The sequence below is a fragment of the Echinops telfairi genome, unplaced genomic scaffold, assembly GCF_000313985.2.
Source record: "Echinops telfairi isolate 266 unplaced genomic scaffold, ASM31398v2 ScPeMD7_7468;HRSCAF=8506_0, whole genome shotgun sequence".
Classification (NCBI taxonomy): Eukaryota; Metazoa; Chordata; class Mammalia; order Afrosoricida; family Tenrecidae; genus Echinops; species Echinops telfairi.
The window spans coordinates 52,593,236-52,612,592 of record NW_022111369.1 but is presented as its reverse complement, the minus strand read 5'-3'; the positions used below and the strand labels follow the sequence as shown (position 1 = coordinate 52,612,592).

Sequence of the window (19,357 nt, the reverse complement as noted above, 5' to 3'; positions counted from 1 at the left end):
TTGTTTTGTTATGAACACAGATATATATTTATTTTATTTTATTTTTAACAGTTTTATTGACACTTCACTCACAAATCATACAACTCAATAGTTCAATCATATCTAGAGAGGTGTGCAATCATTACCACAATCAATATTATGACATTAAAAAATTATTTTATTGGTGGCTCGTACAATTCTCATCACAATCCATACATCCATTGTGTCAAGCACATATGTACATTTGTTGCCATCATCACTCTCAAAACATTTGCCTTCTACTTACTTGAGCCCTTTATATCGGGTCCTCATTTTCCCCCTCCCTCCCCAATCCCCCCTCCTTCATGAACCCTTCATAATTCATAAATAATTATTTTGTCATATGTTACACTGTCCAACATCTCTCCCCGCCCTCTTCTCTGCTGTCCATCCCCCAGGGGGGAGACTATACTTAGATTCTTGTAATCTGTTCCACCAGTAATACTTTTTCTTATCTAGGATTAAATTTGAGTAATAGAAGCACCTACTGTTGCCAAGCTGTAGATTATTAAGGAGAAAGCCACAGTTATTAAAAATGAAATGTCCTTCTGGATGGAAATGATGAAACTCCAAAGATAAGTTTTAAATTCACATTGTTTTCATTTAAACATCAATAATGAGTTTCTTACCAAATATTTTTACAAAGAACATAGAAATTCTATTTAAAGCTTAATACAGTAGGTTATATTATGGTGTAACTGGCAACTTTAGTGATTTTCATGTAAAAGAGTTAAAATGTTGCTCAAAATAAATGGCTATTTGTGAAAATATCAAGATTATATAGAAAACTTCGCAGGGCAAAGAAAAAAAGTCCTAAGTGGAGCATAACCCAAAATATCCACCTTTAATCATGAATATTCTGTAGATAGTTTAACTTTTTTCTTATACTCAACTATTAAAATGTAGCTACAACAATCAAAAGAAATTTAAAACCCAAATATCCATTATTAATCAGGTCCACATTTTTAAATGTTTTGTTTTACTAAAGCGTGGGCAATTTCCTCATGATGCTTCTTCCACTCTCCTTTGAGTAGAGGAGGCACATGATTTCTATCTTGACCACGAAACAGACAGGAATCATGGTGACGCTTCTGGAATCTGGTGACTGGTGAGGTGAAACAGAGTGGCATGACGGTTCTGTATGCACAGGAAGCTATGCCTCGCTCAATGGGCTTCTCTTTCTTCACATGCAGTGAGGTTTATGAACACACAAGACCCTGAGGTCACGGAGAACTTCCTTTTATGGGAGTGACTTGGAAGAGCAGGTTGATATTCCACAGAGCTGCTAACTCTCCCGTCCGAATACTGGGAAAGGTGGCTGAATATGGGGAATGTGGACATAACCAGCAAAGACCCTGTGTCCCTCCATCAGTGTATCATCTTTTACCTTTCTTGGTTCTTAAAAATGACAAGCAGTTTATAGCGTCCACAGTTCTAAAAATATACATTTATGCTTTGATAATGGAGGAGAAGGAAGACTTTCCAGAAAACTCAAAATGCAAACCCTCTGTTAGCGAATCGATTCCAACTCATAGCAACCCCATGGGAACGTGTAGAACTGAATCTGTGTGCTTCTAAGACTGTAACTCTTAGCAGAGTAGAAAGCCTCATCTTTCTTCCTCTCTAGCAAAAAGTACTACAAAAAATAGATTGTGACATTTGGAAACCAAGCAAGCATGCTCCAGGCAAAAAAAACCAAATTAAGACATAAGTCTCAGGACTTGTGCCAGAGTGTAAATTCTGGCATTAATTATCCCATAGTTTTTCTGTGCACCCAAAACATAGTCATAATTGCTATGGAAATCATGAATGAATATGCACTTAGTTGGCTCATTTAGATTAATCTTAATGTTTATATTACTTCTGCTATATATAATTACTTTAGTCTTTCCTAAATAAATGTGAAAAAATAGTGAAAAATAAAGTCTTGGGAGACTAACTAATAACTGTAATCTGCAATATAATATATTACCTAGCATACTGACAATCTATATTTTATAAATGGCTGGGACTAATTATATTTCAGTAGACATGAAAAAGACAGAAGAAAATACAGCGATTATTGCAAGTATCAGATGAGTCAAATGGAAGTTACTGGTTTACCAAAATTATTCCATAAAGTTCTATGAGAGAACTACAAAAAGCAATTCTCTTATATACTCATAAATTTTGGGTAAAAATAAAATCCCCTCCTCAGCATTATATAGGGTTTCCAAGGCTGTACATCTTTACGGGAGCAGACAGCCTACTCTTCCTCCCTGGAGCAGCTGGTGGGGTTGAACCCCTGACCTTATGATGGGCAGCCTAACACGGAACCACCACACCATCAGGGCTCCTTCTCCTTTATCACAAAGAATGGCAAATTAGTAAAAGAAAGCATTTAGAAAACAAAGGACAATCTTTAACTTGTATATTTTTATTTTCTCACACACATTATCTAAGTATTTCTCTAAAACTGATCTCCAAAAGACTACTTAATGTAAAAAAGTAGACTGAATTATTTATGAATTCTATAGATTAAAAAAAAATTATGGTATCAAAAATTTAAATGGAAAGAATATTAAAAGTAAATACTGACTAATTTTATATTTCTAAAATTTAGAGAAAATAATTATGAGGCCTGAAAAAAGAATAATAAAAACCAAGGTATATGTAATAGAAGCTATTAGGAAGATTAATAATTCATATATCAAGGAAGCTATGCTACATATATATCAAACCAGATTTTTTTTTAACAAAGGGCTTAGGTATCAAAAATGTTAAAAGAAAGTACATATGTTTCCAAACACTTAATTGTGTTCACGCAGAAGTCATATACAGACCAAGAGTCAGTCGTGCAAACAGCACAAGGAGATACAGCGTGGCTTAAAATCAGGAAAGGTATGTGTCAGGGTGGTCTTGTTTCACTAGATTTATTTAACCTGTATGCTGAACAAATAACTCACCAAGCTGGACTATATATAAAGAAAAGCTCAGCACCAAGATTGGTAGGAGTCTCAGTAACAACCTACGATATGCAGATGACACAACCTTGCTGGCTGAAGCCAAGATGACTTGATGCACTTGCTAATGAAAATCAAGGACAATAGCCTTCCGTACAGATTACAAAGCAATGTTAGAAAAACATAACCTTCATAAGAAAGCCAATAGACAGCATCATGATGAAAAATACCGAATTTGTTAGGATTTCAATTTTTTGGATCCACAATCCATGCTCTGAGTTACAGTAGTCAAGAAGTTTAATACATTGGGAAATCTAGTACGCATGGCCGGATACACACCTGTTAAAGATGCTGAGTTAGTTAGTTTATTATGCCAACCTGGCCGATAAACATATGTGGAATTAATTGAAGGGCAGAGGGATAAATAAATGGCTTGGTGAGCCTCGCCTTTCTAGTTCTCGAGTCTCTTGCTTTGTGATGGTCACACCAGGGTGTAGCTGCCTTAGCAGTTCCCTGCTTCAGCTTGCAAGGCTGACTTCCTGCAAGACATCCCCAAGGAGAAGCCACATGAACCTATCCTGATGCAGCCCTGGGGGCTGGAGCAGCCGTGTGGAGACCCCTGCCAGTGCTGAGATGCTTATACATTCACTGACTCAGCTTACCTCCTGCAGTCGGCATCATTGCGTGTGTTTTGTGAGATGGAGGAGGACTTTGTGGATTGGTGTTGGACATATGGGTTAATGGGTTAATGTTGGACTTGGGCAGCACTGGGTTGGGATGTTTTCTTGATGCGCACTTAACCTATATATAAAACTCTCTCTTATGCATGAGTTTCTGTGGATTTGTTTCTCCAAAGTACCCAGACTAATACATTAGATGCCACACTGAAGACTCAAGATATGGTGTTCTCAAAGGCCTCATAGTGAATAGGGACAATGAATAAGCATGGGCACAGTGACTGCAACAAGGGGTTCAAACATAATTGTGTGGATAGTGCAGGACATGGGATCACTATAATCAGCACCTACCAATACCAACATATGTTCTAGTTACTTCTATCCACTTTCTTCAAAATTTGATTCGTTTGGAATAGTTTCAAGTAAAATAAAATAAAAATGATACACACTTGTCTTCTGGGTTATTCAGAATTTTAAAAAACCACATTAAAATGATCATCTGGTAGAGGATTATTTAAGGATCTCTGGTGCAAGTCACTATAATAAAACAATTAAACATTCCCCTTGTTGTTGTTAGATGCCACTGAGTGGTCCTCTGACTCTGAGGGGCCCAATCAAAATGGAAGCAAATGGTGCCTGGTCCTGTGCATCCCCAAGATCAGTTACGGATCAGTGATCCACTGACTGGTCTTCAGAATTAGATCACCTGAGTTGCCATTGATTCATGCAGTGAGTCATTCCTATAAAACTCTTAAGAGGAAAACCTCACTGACATTGGATTGACTCATAGTGACCACGTAGGGAAGGGTAGAACTGGCCCAGTGCACTTTCAAGACTTACCTCTAAGGGAGGAGAAAGCCTGGTCTCTCTCCTGTCACTCCTATAAACTCATATAATATTCCATCGTTGGAGAAGGGAAGTGTTTCTTAAAAATCATCACATTAAGCATCAGCATTGATTTTTATAAGATAGAGAACAACCTCATTAGGGATTAATACACAGCCTCAAGGACAATACAAATTACATAGCATTCATGGCCCTTTAAAACAACAACAAAAAAGATCTGACCTTTTGCAGTAACAACTAATTCTTACTAAGCTTTCAAGTTCAAGGTCAAGAGTGGTTGCCTATATAGGGGGCACTTCAAAAAATTGCAGTCATGATTATAAAAAGAATAAACTGTGCATGTAACTTATGTTATAACTGATTACCTTCATTGCAATGAATATAATTTTAAACACCGTAATAATGATAATAATATCATCAGTATTTGTAGAACATTATACTTCACAGGACAGTTCTCTGATGCTCATAAAACCCTGTGAGATAAAAAGTGCTTTCTCTCTATTTGACAGATAAAGAAACCGAGGTGTGTGAATATAGCAAATCTCAGAGCCAGAATGGCAGAGCCAGAATGATCATGTCTTATTAGTCTATAGATCATCAGAATCGAGCATCTAGTGAATACTTAATAAGCATGTGGCACAAAAATTAATTCAAAACTTCTGATTCCTAAAGCCCACTATTCCTTTTACTATCAGCTTTACTAATTTTCCTTCAATTTTCAGGATAGGATCGTAGCAGAATCCAAATTACTAACTCAAATCGACAATGTTACTTAACCGAGGCAATTTAGATGCTCCAACATTCTTGGTTGAGAACGTAACTAGCCTTTTTTGTCTCCCATTCTCTCCACACATGTGATACAAGGAAAATACCTTATTAAGTACAATAGACAAAGAAAAAAATAAAGCTATAGATAAGTACATATTAAGGCAATTAACATAAAGTGAACACTCAAATGTTGTTAAAATTATGACACTGATTTTGGATAATAAAAAATGGTTTACCTGTGGTGCAAGAAGTGGGAGCCTAATATAAGCCAAAAGTTTACTGAGATCTTTCCGTCTCTGTTCCAAGTCATGGCGAACCCAAGTCAGAAGTGCATTCAGTATTGTTTCCTCGTTGGGAATGTTCATGTCGTCACTGGCCAAGAGCTTTGCAATTTCACTGGCTGGTAATAATACAAATTCCTGGTTCCTAATTACTTCCATGAAATGCTCCTAGAGGAAAGAATACCAAAGAAACAATGTTCTTCCTTTTGGCCATCACAGTTTATTACAGAAAATGAAAGCGTTTTGGAATTTGATGCCAAACAATTTATACTGCATTACTGCTTCCTAGGAAAGAGAGTAAAAACCATTTAAAATGCAATTATATTGTTAAGCCTTTTGCTTTTAGATAAGTAGAATTAAAGTATTGTATCACTTACTACATTTTAAAAAGGGATTCGGGACACAAATATTCCTTTGCACAAGTCAGGGAATAGTTTTGGCTAGTTTCAAAGGAAGATAGAAAAATTCATTAGACATTGAGAGGCAAAATCACCTCAGCGGGTACTGGCCAACAGTGGAGCTAAACAGTGGTGAACCTTGAAGTAATCTCTTATCATAACTGGCCTCCAAGACGGCTAGATTTCCTGGGATCATTCTGGCGTCTTCTCCTCATGGCTATTCTATAACCTTTAAAAGTGCTTTGTTATCTGAAAGACCAACAGCAATTTAGGGCTGTTCTGAGAATGTTTACCTTGTCTAATCTGATTTATATACACAGCACTCCTGGTCTCCTAGAAAAAAGTACCAAAGCAAAAAGGTGGACTGGGGTTCCAGGATCTTACAATGAGGATGACTCTGTTCTGACCAGAATCAACTCCCAATCATCTGAGGTGGGAGACAAAATGCCCTAAGTTTGAAACAAGGGCTTTTAGTAGGCCATTATAGTACATAATCTGAAGAGAAAGAAAACTTACTCTCTTGTATGAAAAGTTTTAAATCCTAATACATAAAATACAAGGGGGCTTCAAAAGTTGTATAAAAATAGAATGAAAAGGTAACGGAATTTCTCCATGAATTTTTTGAAGTTCCTCATTTTCATTACATAACTATAATATAAATATAAATGCAAGTGCTAGGCATAATGGTTCTCTCTTTTTAAAAAATCATTTTATTGAGGACTCGTACAACTCTTATCACAATCCATACATCCATCCATTGTGTCAAGCACATTTGTACATTTGTTGCCTTCATCATTCTCAAAACATTTTCTTTCTACTTGAGCTCTTGGTATCAGCTCATTTTTCCCCCTTCCTCCCCCACCCTCCCTCCTTCTCCAAACCTTGATAATTTGCAAATTATTTTTTCATGTCTTACACTGTCCGACGCCTCCCTTCGCCCACTTTTCTGTTGTCCGTCCCCCAGGGAGGGTGTTATATGTAGATCCTTGTGATCGGTTCCCCCTTTCTCTCCCACCTTCCCCTTCCCCTCCTGGTATTGCTACTCCCATTATTGGTCCTGAGGGGTTTATCTGTCCTGGACTCCCTGTGTTTCCAGCTCTTATCTGTACCAGTGTACCTCCTCTGGTCTGGCTGGATTTTTAGGGCAGAATTGGGATCATGATAGTGGGGTTGGGGGTGGAGCATGGGGAGGAAACATTAAAGAACTAGAGGAAAGTTGTAAGTTTCATCAGTGCTATACTGCACCTTGACTGGCTCGTCTCCTCCCCAGTATACTGGTTCTTAATGTTTTTCTTAAACTTTCCAATGTACTATCATTGTCTCAGTGTGCAGAGTTTTAGTAAATTGCTGTTAGGCCCAGGACCATCAATAACTATCCTCTATATTAAAACAGGAATTATATGTTATATACAGCCTGCTGTCACCCAAGTTAACTACTGATCTAATATATATCCACTGGGTTGACATTCCTTTCAGCAGCGAGTCTGAAGAGGAAAACCATGAATAATTAATTATACCCAATTGCTTCAATTCATCATGATTTTTTAAAGATGCCCAAATGAACCTATTTTAAATGACTGATTATCATTTTCAAAATTTATTTTAATAAAATCTCAATGCTGGAATGGCTTTAAGCAAATTGCTCCACTCATTTGTATACTGGCATTATGATGACTTGGAAATAATACACAGCAAGAGCCATAAAATGTTGAAGTTCTCAATCCAGTTTTCCCACTCGTAGTTTAATAAGCAATCTGCAAGGGGGGAGGAATGTGACTGTGTACAGATGTTTCTAGTACTAGCTAAAGGACCCCTGGTGGGACTGTTGGGTAGGTGCTGGACTGCTAAACAGCTGGCGATTCAAACCCACCTGCTGCTCCTCAGGAGAAACAGGAGGCTGTCTGCTTGTGTAAAGATTTACAGTCCTGGAAAGCTTAAAGAGGGTATGTCTAGCAGATAATATAATCAAGGTATTTATATAATGTTAATATAATTAATATCATACTTTGAAATAAAATGTCATCAATGAGAAAAAGGTTGTTAAGTAAGCATTTTTGATTGCTTACTGATATATCTAATTTAGAATAATTCCCATTTTATTCCAATGCATTTCATATTAAGATAGAGCTTTTCAACAATTTATCAAAATTCTACTGAATTCAAGGTTAACAAAAGTTCTTTTCAAGAGTGTTACCTTGATTTTTAGCAGAATGAAATATTTTTATAAGTTTTCTAGGTCTAGAGTAAACAATTTAAAAGTTAATGTTCATATGTTTTATAAATCCATAATGTCACTAATTAGTTTCTATAATATCACCAGTCTTAATTTTCTAAGATTAAATGACTTGCTCCAGGAGGTCACACTCACTGTCAGTCATCCTAAGAAGACAAGTTTCCACATCCTGGGATCACAAGAAGGGATTCCTCATTCTTTCCAACTTGTATTCATCATGTAGGATCACGTAGCAACATCCCAAGTACATGCACCATTTACTGCTTGTAGAATTGATTTTCCCGGCATGGGATTGTGCTTACTTCATATTTTAAATCCATTTGATGAAAGAAACAGGTATCATGCTACCAAACACTTGATAGCATCATGCCCTTTCCCCTTTGAAATCGTTTTTAAGCAAATGAAATTACTGAGGGATTTATTTTAAATTGAAAGTTGAATTTTCCTATACATTTTCATTCAGTTACCATAGCAACAATTCAAATCAGACATCTGTCTCTAAATTACTTATTGTTATTAGAATTCAATTTCATGTCTTTGTTGAAACTGAGTAACATCAAATAATGGCCTTGAGGAAAAAAAAAAGAACTACAACAACTAATTGGCTATAAAAAATAGCTTTAAAAACATCCAGCTAATTTAAATTTAATTTATGTCTAATCCTTAAAGCAGCAATTATCTCTACAGTAAACAACAAGAGTGACCTAAATGCATATAAATGTTTTTAAGTGAATAAAAATCCTTTGTAAGAAACAGATATTACTTAAATCATGAACTAATTATTAAGAGGAAAAATCCAGTTTTACTTTATAGTGATTTTATTATAGAAAAAGGAGCCCTGGTGGCCTCGTGGGTTGCAAGTTGGGCTGCGAACTGCAAGGCCAGCAGTTTGGAACCCCCAGCTGTGCTATGGGGAAAGATAAGGCTCTCCGCTCCTGTACAGTCCGATAGCCTCCGGAACCAACCTGGGCAGTTAGACCGCAAGTCAGAAGCAACTCAATGGCGGTGAGTTTGGTTTCAGGCTGGTGCAGGGAGCGTTTGAAATTGCAAGTGGAAGTTTAAAATAAGAAATGTGCACAGAAGGATCAAAGCTGGGAGGGTGGGGATCTTTTGAAAGGAAATGGCTATCCCAAGATTGGAGAACTCCTGGTAGGCAGACAATCAAGGTCCCGCTTCAGCAACACCCTGTATCCTGTATTAAGATATGAGTTTTGGCGGCAAATGGGTGATGGACACTCTGTTTCATTCTGTTTATGACTGCTCATAGTAGGGGGTATCGCAGACGAGCTGCCACTGGGGTCGCCCTGTGGAAGTTGTGTTGTTTTTTCTGGTTTTCGATAAATGAAACCCAGGATTGATGAGTATGTAGGGACAACAAATAGAACAAGGGTATTAGGGGTGGCGAGTACAAGCCGGTAGGGGAGGTAAAAGGGAGATGATATCAAGGTTAAAGTATGTTGGGAAACTGATTATGGAAGCAATTGTACAATTGTGTGACAAGATTGAACTATGCAGGGATATGTCAGTGGCAGCCCAAGATTCCTTTGTGGAACTACATAGGAAATACATCTCCAGAGAACTCCCTCTATCTACAATTGAGGGGTGGGAAGAAAGTGGTTACTAAACAGAGAGCTTTGGAGAGATAAGTATAGAAGATCAAAGGCATAAATCTGACTAGAACAAATAAAATGTTGTCAGTAGATGCCCCCTCTGATGCAGGCTGCACCTGATCTGCTTTCCTAAGTTGTCTGTATCTGTGGTTTGTATTGCTCTGTGTGGGTTTTGCTTGTCCACATCAGGATGTATCTCAGAGGTGTTACGTCATTGCAGGGCACCCTCTTGAAATTGTGTTATATATTTTTCCATTTTTCAATAAATGAAACCCAGGATTGATGAACCTATAGAGACAGCAAGTAGAATAAGAGTTTTGGGGGAGAAGGGTTCAGTGGTGTTTGTATGTGGGGGGAGTGAGTTTTTTAAAGGGAACCGATAACACGGAAGTTATGTAGAAAAACAATGTTTGGAAACTGATTGTGGTGGAATGGTACAATTCTGCTTAACATGGCTGAACTATGGAATGATTTGATATATATACTAATAAAAATAAGTTAAAGGAAGAGAATTAATATAAAAGATGTTAACTTAGTACTTTACAACGTATGTACAGTATTGTCCTATGGCACAATCTGTGTTCTCACCTGAGGCCATGTGGTAATCATAAATTAGAAATATTCCTGAGAAGTGATTACACCTCAGGGAGGACAAAAACCATGACAAAGATTGTGTTTTTTGTATGAGTGCCTTAGGTCACTCAAGAAATTCCTCTTGTTAAATAAAATAAATGTATAAATTATTGTTTTTTCATGTCTTACACTGACTGATGTTTCCCTTGACCCACTTTTCTGTTGTCCGTCCCCCAGGGAGGGGGTTTTATGTAGATCATTGTGATAGGTTCTCCCTTTCTCCCCCACCTTTCCCTTACCCTCCTGGTGTCACCACTCTCATTATTGGTCCTGAGGGGTTTATCTGTCCTGGATTCCCTGTGTTTCCAACTCTTATCTGTATCATTGTACATCCTCTGGTCTAGCTGGATTTGTAAGGTAGAATTGGGACCATGATAGTGGGGGGAGAGAGCATTAAATAATTTATAAATTATCAAGGGTTTGTGAAGGAAGGGAAAATGAGGAGTTGATACCAAGGGCTCAAGTAGAAAGAAAATGTTTTGAAAATGATGTTGGCAACAAATGTACAAATGTGCTTGACACAATGGATGGATGTATGGATTGTGATAAGTGTTGTACGAGCCCCCAGTAAAATGATTAAAAATAAAAGAAAGAGCTGTAAGAGCCCCCAATAAAATGATTCTAAAATAAATAAATAAAAACAAAAAATTTCCAAATAAATAAAATAAATGTATATAATGGCAACAATGAAAATGATTCCACAGTGAGATCTTGTGTCATGGTCTTTGGACATGTTTACCCATCCATGGAAGAAGACATCACGCTTGGTAAAGTGGCGGAGCAGCAAAAAAGAAGGTCCTCCACAAGACAGAACGACACAGTGGTCACAACAATGGGCTCAGACATAACAACTGTGAGGCTGGCACAGGACGGGGAGTGTTTTGCTCTGCTGTACACAGGGTCGCTATGAGTTAGAACCGACTTGACGGATACACGCTTCCAGTTTAGGAGGCAGGCAGACCGCTCTTGCTAATAGCTGTAGATGATCTATTCTTATCATCTTTCCAAACTCTGTTTTCTCTAATGAAAGATCCATAAAGAACTGTTAACCCTTTCTCAGCTATACCAACTCAATGGAAGGGTTGAGGGATGAGAAATAAAGTGGAGGGGGTAAAAATTGTGTTGAAAATGAGTAATAAAGATCATTTATACATGTATGGGAATATTCACATTCTTTTGTATCCCAGAAATTGTATTGACAGAGCAATGTTCTAGTCTGTTGGGTATGGGGTCACTAAGAGTTGGAACCGATTCCATGGTACAATTAAAGCATTTCAAGCATAGGTTCCCAAATTTATTTGGGAAATTAAAAAAAAAGATTCAGCATTGCCCTGGCAATGAAAATCTTTTGTGCTATAGCCCATAATCCAGGATAAAGTGTAAGTAACTGTTTTTGCAGCCCTCCTAGGTTGTTCCAATGCCAACTCCCCACAGGGCAGTATCACCCACTTTGGGAAGTACTGATTTAAAGCAACAGTCTTCAATCACTGCTTAGTATATGGAAAATCCAACTGCTGTAGTGTGGCAGTTGGGTAAACTCCACCTCCCCTCTCTTCTTTGTGCACCCTGGTGTTAAAACCATGGAAACTCATCCTAACAAAATGTCTTTCACGTGTCCAATTTTAGCATTATCCTAGATTCCATATCTATATCCCTTAATGTCCATGTTTTTGAGTCAGAACCCTTCATATGAATTATTTTGAATGTATAATTTGACATATCATCAACATACATCATAATAAGCCCACAAAATGAGATGTACCTTTAATAAAAAAATCTTTCCTTTCATCCTTCTATCTTGTGTATTAGAATTGTACCAACATACCACAACCAATTTCACTAATTTCCATCAGCAAACCTATGAACGTTTGTAAATTTTATACAGATGCTATGAAGTAAATGTTTAGAGACGCTCGACATCAAAGAGCAGCTCAGCAAACCTTGAATAGAACCAGTTCTACGCCATTGTGCCTTCTTAGTGACTGTAATACGGTAGAGCTTGACATATATCCAGTGAAGATATTGTTATGAGCTGCCATCACATCAGTTTCCAACCCATAAAGACTCTATGTAGAATAGAAGGAAATATTACAGGGTCCTGTGCTATTCCGGCAGTTCTTCCTGTGCTCAAACACCCACTGTTTGGGCCCACTCTTGCAGCCAATCCATTTGGTTGAGGGGCTTCCTCTTTATCACTCACCCTCTACTTTACCAAGCATGGTGTCCTTCTCCAGGGACTAGTCTCTCCTGATAACATATCCAAAGCAGGTGAGATGAAGTCTTATCATCCTTACTTCTAAACATAAACTTTCTGGTTATACTTTTTCTAAGACAATTAATTTGTTCTTCTGGCAGTTCATGGTAATATTTAACATTCTTCACCAACACCATAGGTCAAATACCCTCGGGATACCCCTGCGCCCCACCCCCCCAAAAAAGGCTCCCCTGGCCAGAGCTTTCCGAGTATTCATCCCCCAACCCCCACCCAGCTAGGCGAGCACTGAGCAACTCGCTCTGAGTTGGTGCTCCAGTGATGTCGCCTGGGAAGAGTCTCTCTGGTCAGTGGCTTTTTTTCATAAAAGCAGTTTCACTCAAACAGTGAGTTTTTTCACTGATTTAAGGGAACGGTGTGCAGCTGTGAAATTTTGTTTCCTGCTCAGGAAAAATGCTGCAGAAACTGTTGTGATGTTGAACACAGCGAACAAGGACAGTGTTATGGGAAAAACTCAAGTACAAGCGCTTTCTTGTTTCATAAAAGGTGAAATGTTGATTGATGACAAACCTCATTCTGGAAGTCCGTCAACTTCCCAAATGGATGAAAATGTTGACGCTTAGGGCATTTAGAGTTCATTCCACCATGTCAGACTGTTAATCAAGCTAGAGTTCTGAAATGACCGCATAACAGCATATGACCAAAAAAGGCCTAATTTGTGGCAGACGGGGGACTGGTTTTGCCACCATGACAAGGCATCTGCTCATGCAGCCATCTCAGTGCACCAATTTTTGGCAAAACCCATCACGCCTCTCTTGCCCCCAACACCTTAGTCATCTGACCTTGTTCTGTGCAACTTCTTGTTTCCGCAAATGAAGAGGGACATGAAAGGACAGTGATTTGACACCATAGAAGAGATGAAGAAAAAAATGAGGGAGGTGCTATCAGCCATCCAAACAGATGAGTTTGAAAAATGTTTCCAAGAATGGAATTGAAGATTTGACAAATGTATTAAGTGTAATGGAGAGGACTTTGAAGGTGATAAGGTTGTTTTGTAAAAAAATGTAAATACATAGCTTTGGAAAAAAATTCCATTTTTCTGGGGGGGGGTGTACCCCCTAGTACATCAATTTGTCTTTGGTTTTTCTTATTCACTGTCTAGTTTTCACATGCATATGAGACCCTTTGGCTTGTGATAGGCACATCTTTATCTGCAAAGTGACATCTATGCTCATTAGTACTTTAAAGACTTTTCCCCCCAGAATATTAGCCCAATGCAGTATGTATTTTGATTTCTTCACTGCAGCTTGAATGGGCCTTGTTTGTGGATCCTGGACGACTTCAATATTTTCTCTCGGGTTTATCAGGTCTTGCTTACTGGTCCAGCTGTGAGAACTCTTGCTTATGCCACAGTGTGACCCACACTGATCTGTATCAGTAGTGCTTCAGTCCTCTTCACTTTCCGTAGGCAAGCATGTATCTGTGTCATGTGCATGTCACAGGCTGTTTGAGACTTCTTCCAATCCTGACTGTCATGTTCTTCTTCATATACTCTAGCTTAAGAGAAATAGTACCTGGGGCTTTTGGTTGATAATTCAATGAAAATATGAAGTAGAAAGAATTGTCTTCCTAACATTTGTAAATACCTAATATTTGTAAATAATATTTTAAAACTTTTTAAAAATCAGATTCTGTTTTCACTAATGAAAGATCCCTAAAGTAATGCCAATTCTTTCACAAACATTCAACTCAAAAAGAAGCTGGACAGTGCACCTGAACTTCAAGGCAGATGGAAAACATTGAAAACCAGCAACATATAGCAAGGACTGCAACAATAAAGAACAATATAGTACCACAAGAACAAACTCACTCCAATCGTTAGTTCTGACTCAAAATGATCCTATCAGACAGTACATTTCCAAGTCTGGCCTTTCTTCCAAAGGATAATAAGACAAAGAGTATATGGCTTTCTGCCTTAAAACAAACCAAAATAAAAACATACCATAGTATAATTGTGAGCCACTTTATGCAAATCTGTACAACCTTGTGCATCAGCAAAAGATCGAATTCCAAGACAGTTGGATGGGTGAAGCTGTTTCATTAAAAACTTACAGCATGCTTCTACAACTTGTGAAAGCTGAAGAAGGCAAGCTGTGGATAACAGGCACTCAATATTATCTTCTTTTAATTCAAGGCGGCCTGAATAATAAAAAGAAATTCCATTAGCTATATAATTATATGCACCTTAGCTTACAAAATAACTGATGCTAACAGCAATATTTCTAAGATCTTGTTATTTGTACTCCAGGTCTAGATGGTTAAAGACATTTTAAAAAGAACAAAATGTAGTAAATATGAAAAAAGGGGGGAAAAAAGAGATGAGTAGCTCATCACAATTTCTATTAAAATAAAAAGTAGCTTATTATCAGGATTTTTAAAGGATACAATAATTAGTCACTTATGTCTACTAGACATAACTTCCAAGATTTAAATGCAGCCATTTGAAAACATGTATATTATCTAATTATTATATTAATATTTAAAATACCATTCAAACAGTTAATTATTATAGCCAATGACAAAGCTTTAATACCTCTGCAGGTATCATCAAGAGTAAGGATTATGATAGACAAATTAACTGTTAGCCGTAGCATGCAATATTCATAGCAGAAATCTCAGCTTTAACAATAGAACATAAATCTGAAAAGGTTGCAAATTTATATTTAAAGACTTAGTACCTGTGTATGCATACTGTATCAAGGACCATAGTGAATTTGGTTCTACACCTTCCATTTTTATTTCTTCTTGTCTCGCTTCTCTGACATCATTAGTAAACATGGCAGCGAAATAGTCTGACACAGAGGAGAGCACCAATCTGAGAACACAGGAGGAGGAAAAAAATCTCTCAAGGGCCACATTCAAGCTAATGTTCATTAATAAAAACTTCCTTTAAAAAAAACATGTTACCTGTAGAAAATGCATGATACCAGGAAATGCATTTTAAGTATGACAAATTGCCGTATGCTCTATTTCCTCCTTTGAATAATAAATTACCATCACAGAAACTTTTCTGCTGAGGTAAATTATTTACTCACACTACTCAGCTATTGCTTTCTAAAACCCAGAAAAAAAGTTACAAGCATACAGCATTAAATCAACTCTACAAAGGGAAAAATAACATCTTGCTACTCCCCCCCCCTGCTGTTCCATTGCACCCCCCCAGTGCCTTGCCTCGGCATGGCGAGGTCAGATCAGGCGCAATTCCCACACTGTGTCACTGGTGTTGTCCCCCGCAGGGCCATGGAAAAATAACATAAAGGTTAATTTTTGCTTGTAGTTATTTTTTTAATTTAAATTATTTATTTTAAATTTAATCACATAGTAGGTAATATGTGGGAGACATGCGAGAATAACATTAGCAAATTAATAATTTAATTTTAATGGTAATTTTATATTATTAGATATCACATTTTGTTTTTGTTAAAACCTGTATTACAGAAGTGCTATAAAAGTAGATTTTGTTACCATATGTTAATATATACTAACCTATTACATTTCTAATATATATATATATACTATCTGCCCATAAACAAAAATAGATTCTGAATACATAGTTTTAAAACTGGGATTTCTCTTTTGATGTCTTGCAGATATTTCCATGTCAGCACAATTACTTAGAATTACTTTATTCTTTTTTAAATAAATAAAAAATGATAGATTCAGCTAATAGTTGAAGCTCCGTTTGCATTCCTAATTCCATTCTTACTCCCCAGGTTTGCCAATTGTCCAAAAGTATACCCCACAAAAAGAGCACAGGAGTTCCCATTTCCCCATGACATTGCCAGATATTGAAGATTCTGACCCCTTTGGCAAGGGGCTACAGGGCATCTCATTTCCATTCTCTGACCTTGTTTACACAGGGTCTTCTCTTCCTTCTTCCTGTGTCTTCCTTTATGTGTCTCTTATAACAATGGTCAGAGTTGGGACCCACCTGGATAATGCAAGGTGATCTCACTTCAAGATCTTTACCTTAATAATATCTGCAAGATCCGCTATCCAAATGAAGGTGCATTCACAGGTTTGGGGGATTAGGATGTAGATATATCTTTTTGAGTTCTACCATTCAATTCCCTGTACTAGCTTTGGAGATGCAGTATGGCCTAATGGTTAAATGTAGACCTTTTTTGTAGGCAGGTCTTAAGTCTCAGCAGGACCATTTTTATGGAATTAAAACACAGTTGTTTTTCTGGGTTTTGTTTGTTTGCTTCAATTGAAGAGAAGAAAAAGAGAGTCAGAAATAATATGTAAATAATATGGGTGCTTTTCCCCTATAGGGTCACTATGCGCCAGCATTAACCCGGCAGTGAGTTTGGTTTGTTTTTGTTTCTTCTATCATCCCAAATTCAAGGATTATAGTTCTTGGAATAGCTATAAGATGAGGCTGTCTTGCTGTGAGAATATCTCACTTTACTGAATGTAAGCTATGTTTAAAGCATTCTTTCAAATCTTTGCACCAGACACTGCAGTACCAAGACCATGAGACACAGCAAAGAAGTAGCACTGAGACCATGTGGCAGAGTAAAGAAGTAGCATTGAGATTGTGTGGCAGAGCAGTGGGCTTTTTGGCCCACAGAACAAGGCAGGGGCCGAGGGACCAAGTGGCTTAGGAGCTGAGGGTCAGAGAGCTATGCCTGCCAGCATGACTGACAGGAGGCAGTAAAGACAGAAGAACTGTATCCTTACCATTTTGTAAGCTGTTAGTGTCCCTAATAAATCCCATAGTCTGAGTATTTCAGTGAGTCCTGTGTGGCCATTGTAATGAATGATCAAACCCAGCAGAGAAGTAGAGTGCTACGGGAGCGATTCTGGCTGGTGTCAGAACAAGGTAAAGAAGGACAAGGGGTGTGGTATGTCTCAACTCTTCCTTCTGCCCGTCAGCCATGGCTGATGTGAAGGGGGATTCTTCTCTCTACTGAAGCCAGATGTGTCTTCTGTGCCATTTGCTTCAATGACCCTTTTGTGTTCATTTAATAAGCAAAATTTCATATGACCATTTTCCTTGTTTAAAGAAAAAGCCCATGATAAAGTATTCCATCAAAATAATTAATTAGAATGTGTTGCCTCAACATAGCGAGCTACTGGACCGCCAAGAATATATGTCACACATATAGAAACTTAGAAATCAAAGCAATTACCTGTGAGCTGGAATTCTGCGATCACCAGCGACCAGAATTACATCACACAGCTGCTTATGTCGCAGGTAGTTTTCCATCTTTTTGAATGTCTGCTCAGCATGATTAAGGGCCTGGAAAAATTCATCTGATGAACAAGGCTCCATAGTATGGCAGGATGATAATGTCTGGCTACTATTGGAAGTCCTGAAAAAAAGTGGAAACACATCTTTTAAAATAGGACTATGACATTAAAAAGGATCCTTGTTATCAAGGCCCTTTAAATACATGCAATAGAAGCAATCAACATTAATGTCCAAGCATTCATATTTTTGTCTTTTCCAGTCAGTGATGGCTAAATGCGCCTCATAAACACTGTGAGTGAATGTGGTCTCTAGCTGCTGGTTAACAGCTACCTTATCTTGTTTGCGGTCTCTCATCTAGTCAACACCTTATCACTGCTGAAAAAAGCCAACCTGTAGTCACGTTGATAGCCCTATCTCCTAATATTATATTTAAGGGCAGAAGGGATTGTCCTAGTCTTTGAAGGTAGGAAGCAGAGTAAGCCATTTTGGAAATATAAATCCAAACCATCCTTTACTTAAAAAGTGGATTATGATAAAGAGTTCATTTATAGAATTATTGTTTTAATATAAACATATGGTCATAAAAACGGTATAAAATACTTATTTGATTCTCTAACCAATCCTCAGAAGCCTAGGTAACCTACAATTAGTATCACAGGCTAAAGCAATACGAAGGCCTGATAAAGGAGTCTACAGAAATATTTGGCATTTCCAAATTGTAATTTGAGGTGTAAAAGGAGCTGCAGATTAAAAGATAAAAAGGTTAAAAAGTTAGAACTAAGAGTGAAGTCCTGTGGCTACACATCCACAGTCTCCCCTCCAGGATAACTAGAATCAAGTCATCAACATCTGTTGCCTAGTTATGCAATGAGCTACAGAACCACCAACTGTGCTATATAACCTGGCTCTCATTGCTCCTCAGATTTACTTGTAGGAATATTAGGGATCTGACAAATGCTTTCTTAAATCAATCCTCACTAGACCTTAAGAACATTAGAAAAGCTGTCTTATCAAAACAAGAAAAAGTAAAGTTGCCAGGTCTCTAATTATAAAGCAACTAAAGTGCAATAGGTGACAAAAGTGGGATCAGGAGATACTCACAGAGTGTTGTTCAAACCACCTACAGAGAGATGGGAATCCTAGCCTGCTTCTACCCTGAGGCAAAGAGGCTAACCATATGAAAGGAGGGTGATGGTACAAGAAAAATGAGGAAGATTCAGCAGAAAGAAAAAAACCAGAATGAAAAATCTGGGACATTAGTCTGCTTGCTGCTTGGTGACTGTCCTTCAGCTTGGTAAGAGCGAGTGAGTCTCTTCAGTCTCCAAGGTGCAGAGACTACATTTCTTGGTCTCTGGCGAATCAAACAGTTCTTAATATTCTGGCTCTGCATAACTTAAAAAGTTATGGCTTCCTTCGCCAATTAAGCGCTTTGATGTAGCAGAATGAACTCGAGAGGTATATATCATTGGGATTTAAGAACAT

At 37.7% G+C, this 19,357-nt stretch overlaps 1 protein-coding gene across 1 annotated transcript in view; it reads right to left on the bottom strand.

Annotated features, from left to right (window-relative positions):
- KLHL5 (kelch like family member 5) overlaps positions 1-19,357 on the bottom strand; it is a 57,931-nt gene that overhangs the window by 27,007 nt on the left and 11,567 nt on the right. The window contains exons 2-5 of the mRNA XM_004703167.2: positions 17,814-17,996; positions 15,357-15,493; positions 14,621-14,817; positions 5,488-5,700 (exon numbers count right to left, since the gene is read on the bottom strand). Of these exons, the coding sequence (XP_004703224.1) occupies positions 5,488-5,700; positions 14,621-14,817; positions 15,357-15,493; positions 17,814-17,996 (730 nt within the window). The remainder of the gene's footprint in view (positions 1-5,487; positions 5,701-14,620; positions 14,818-15,356; positions 15,494-17,813; positions 17,997-19,357) is intronic.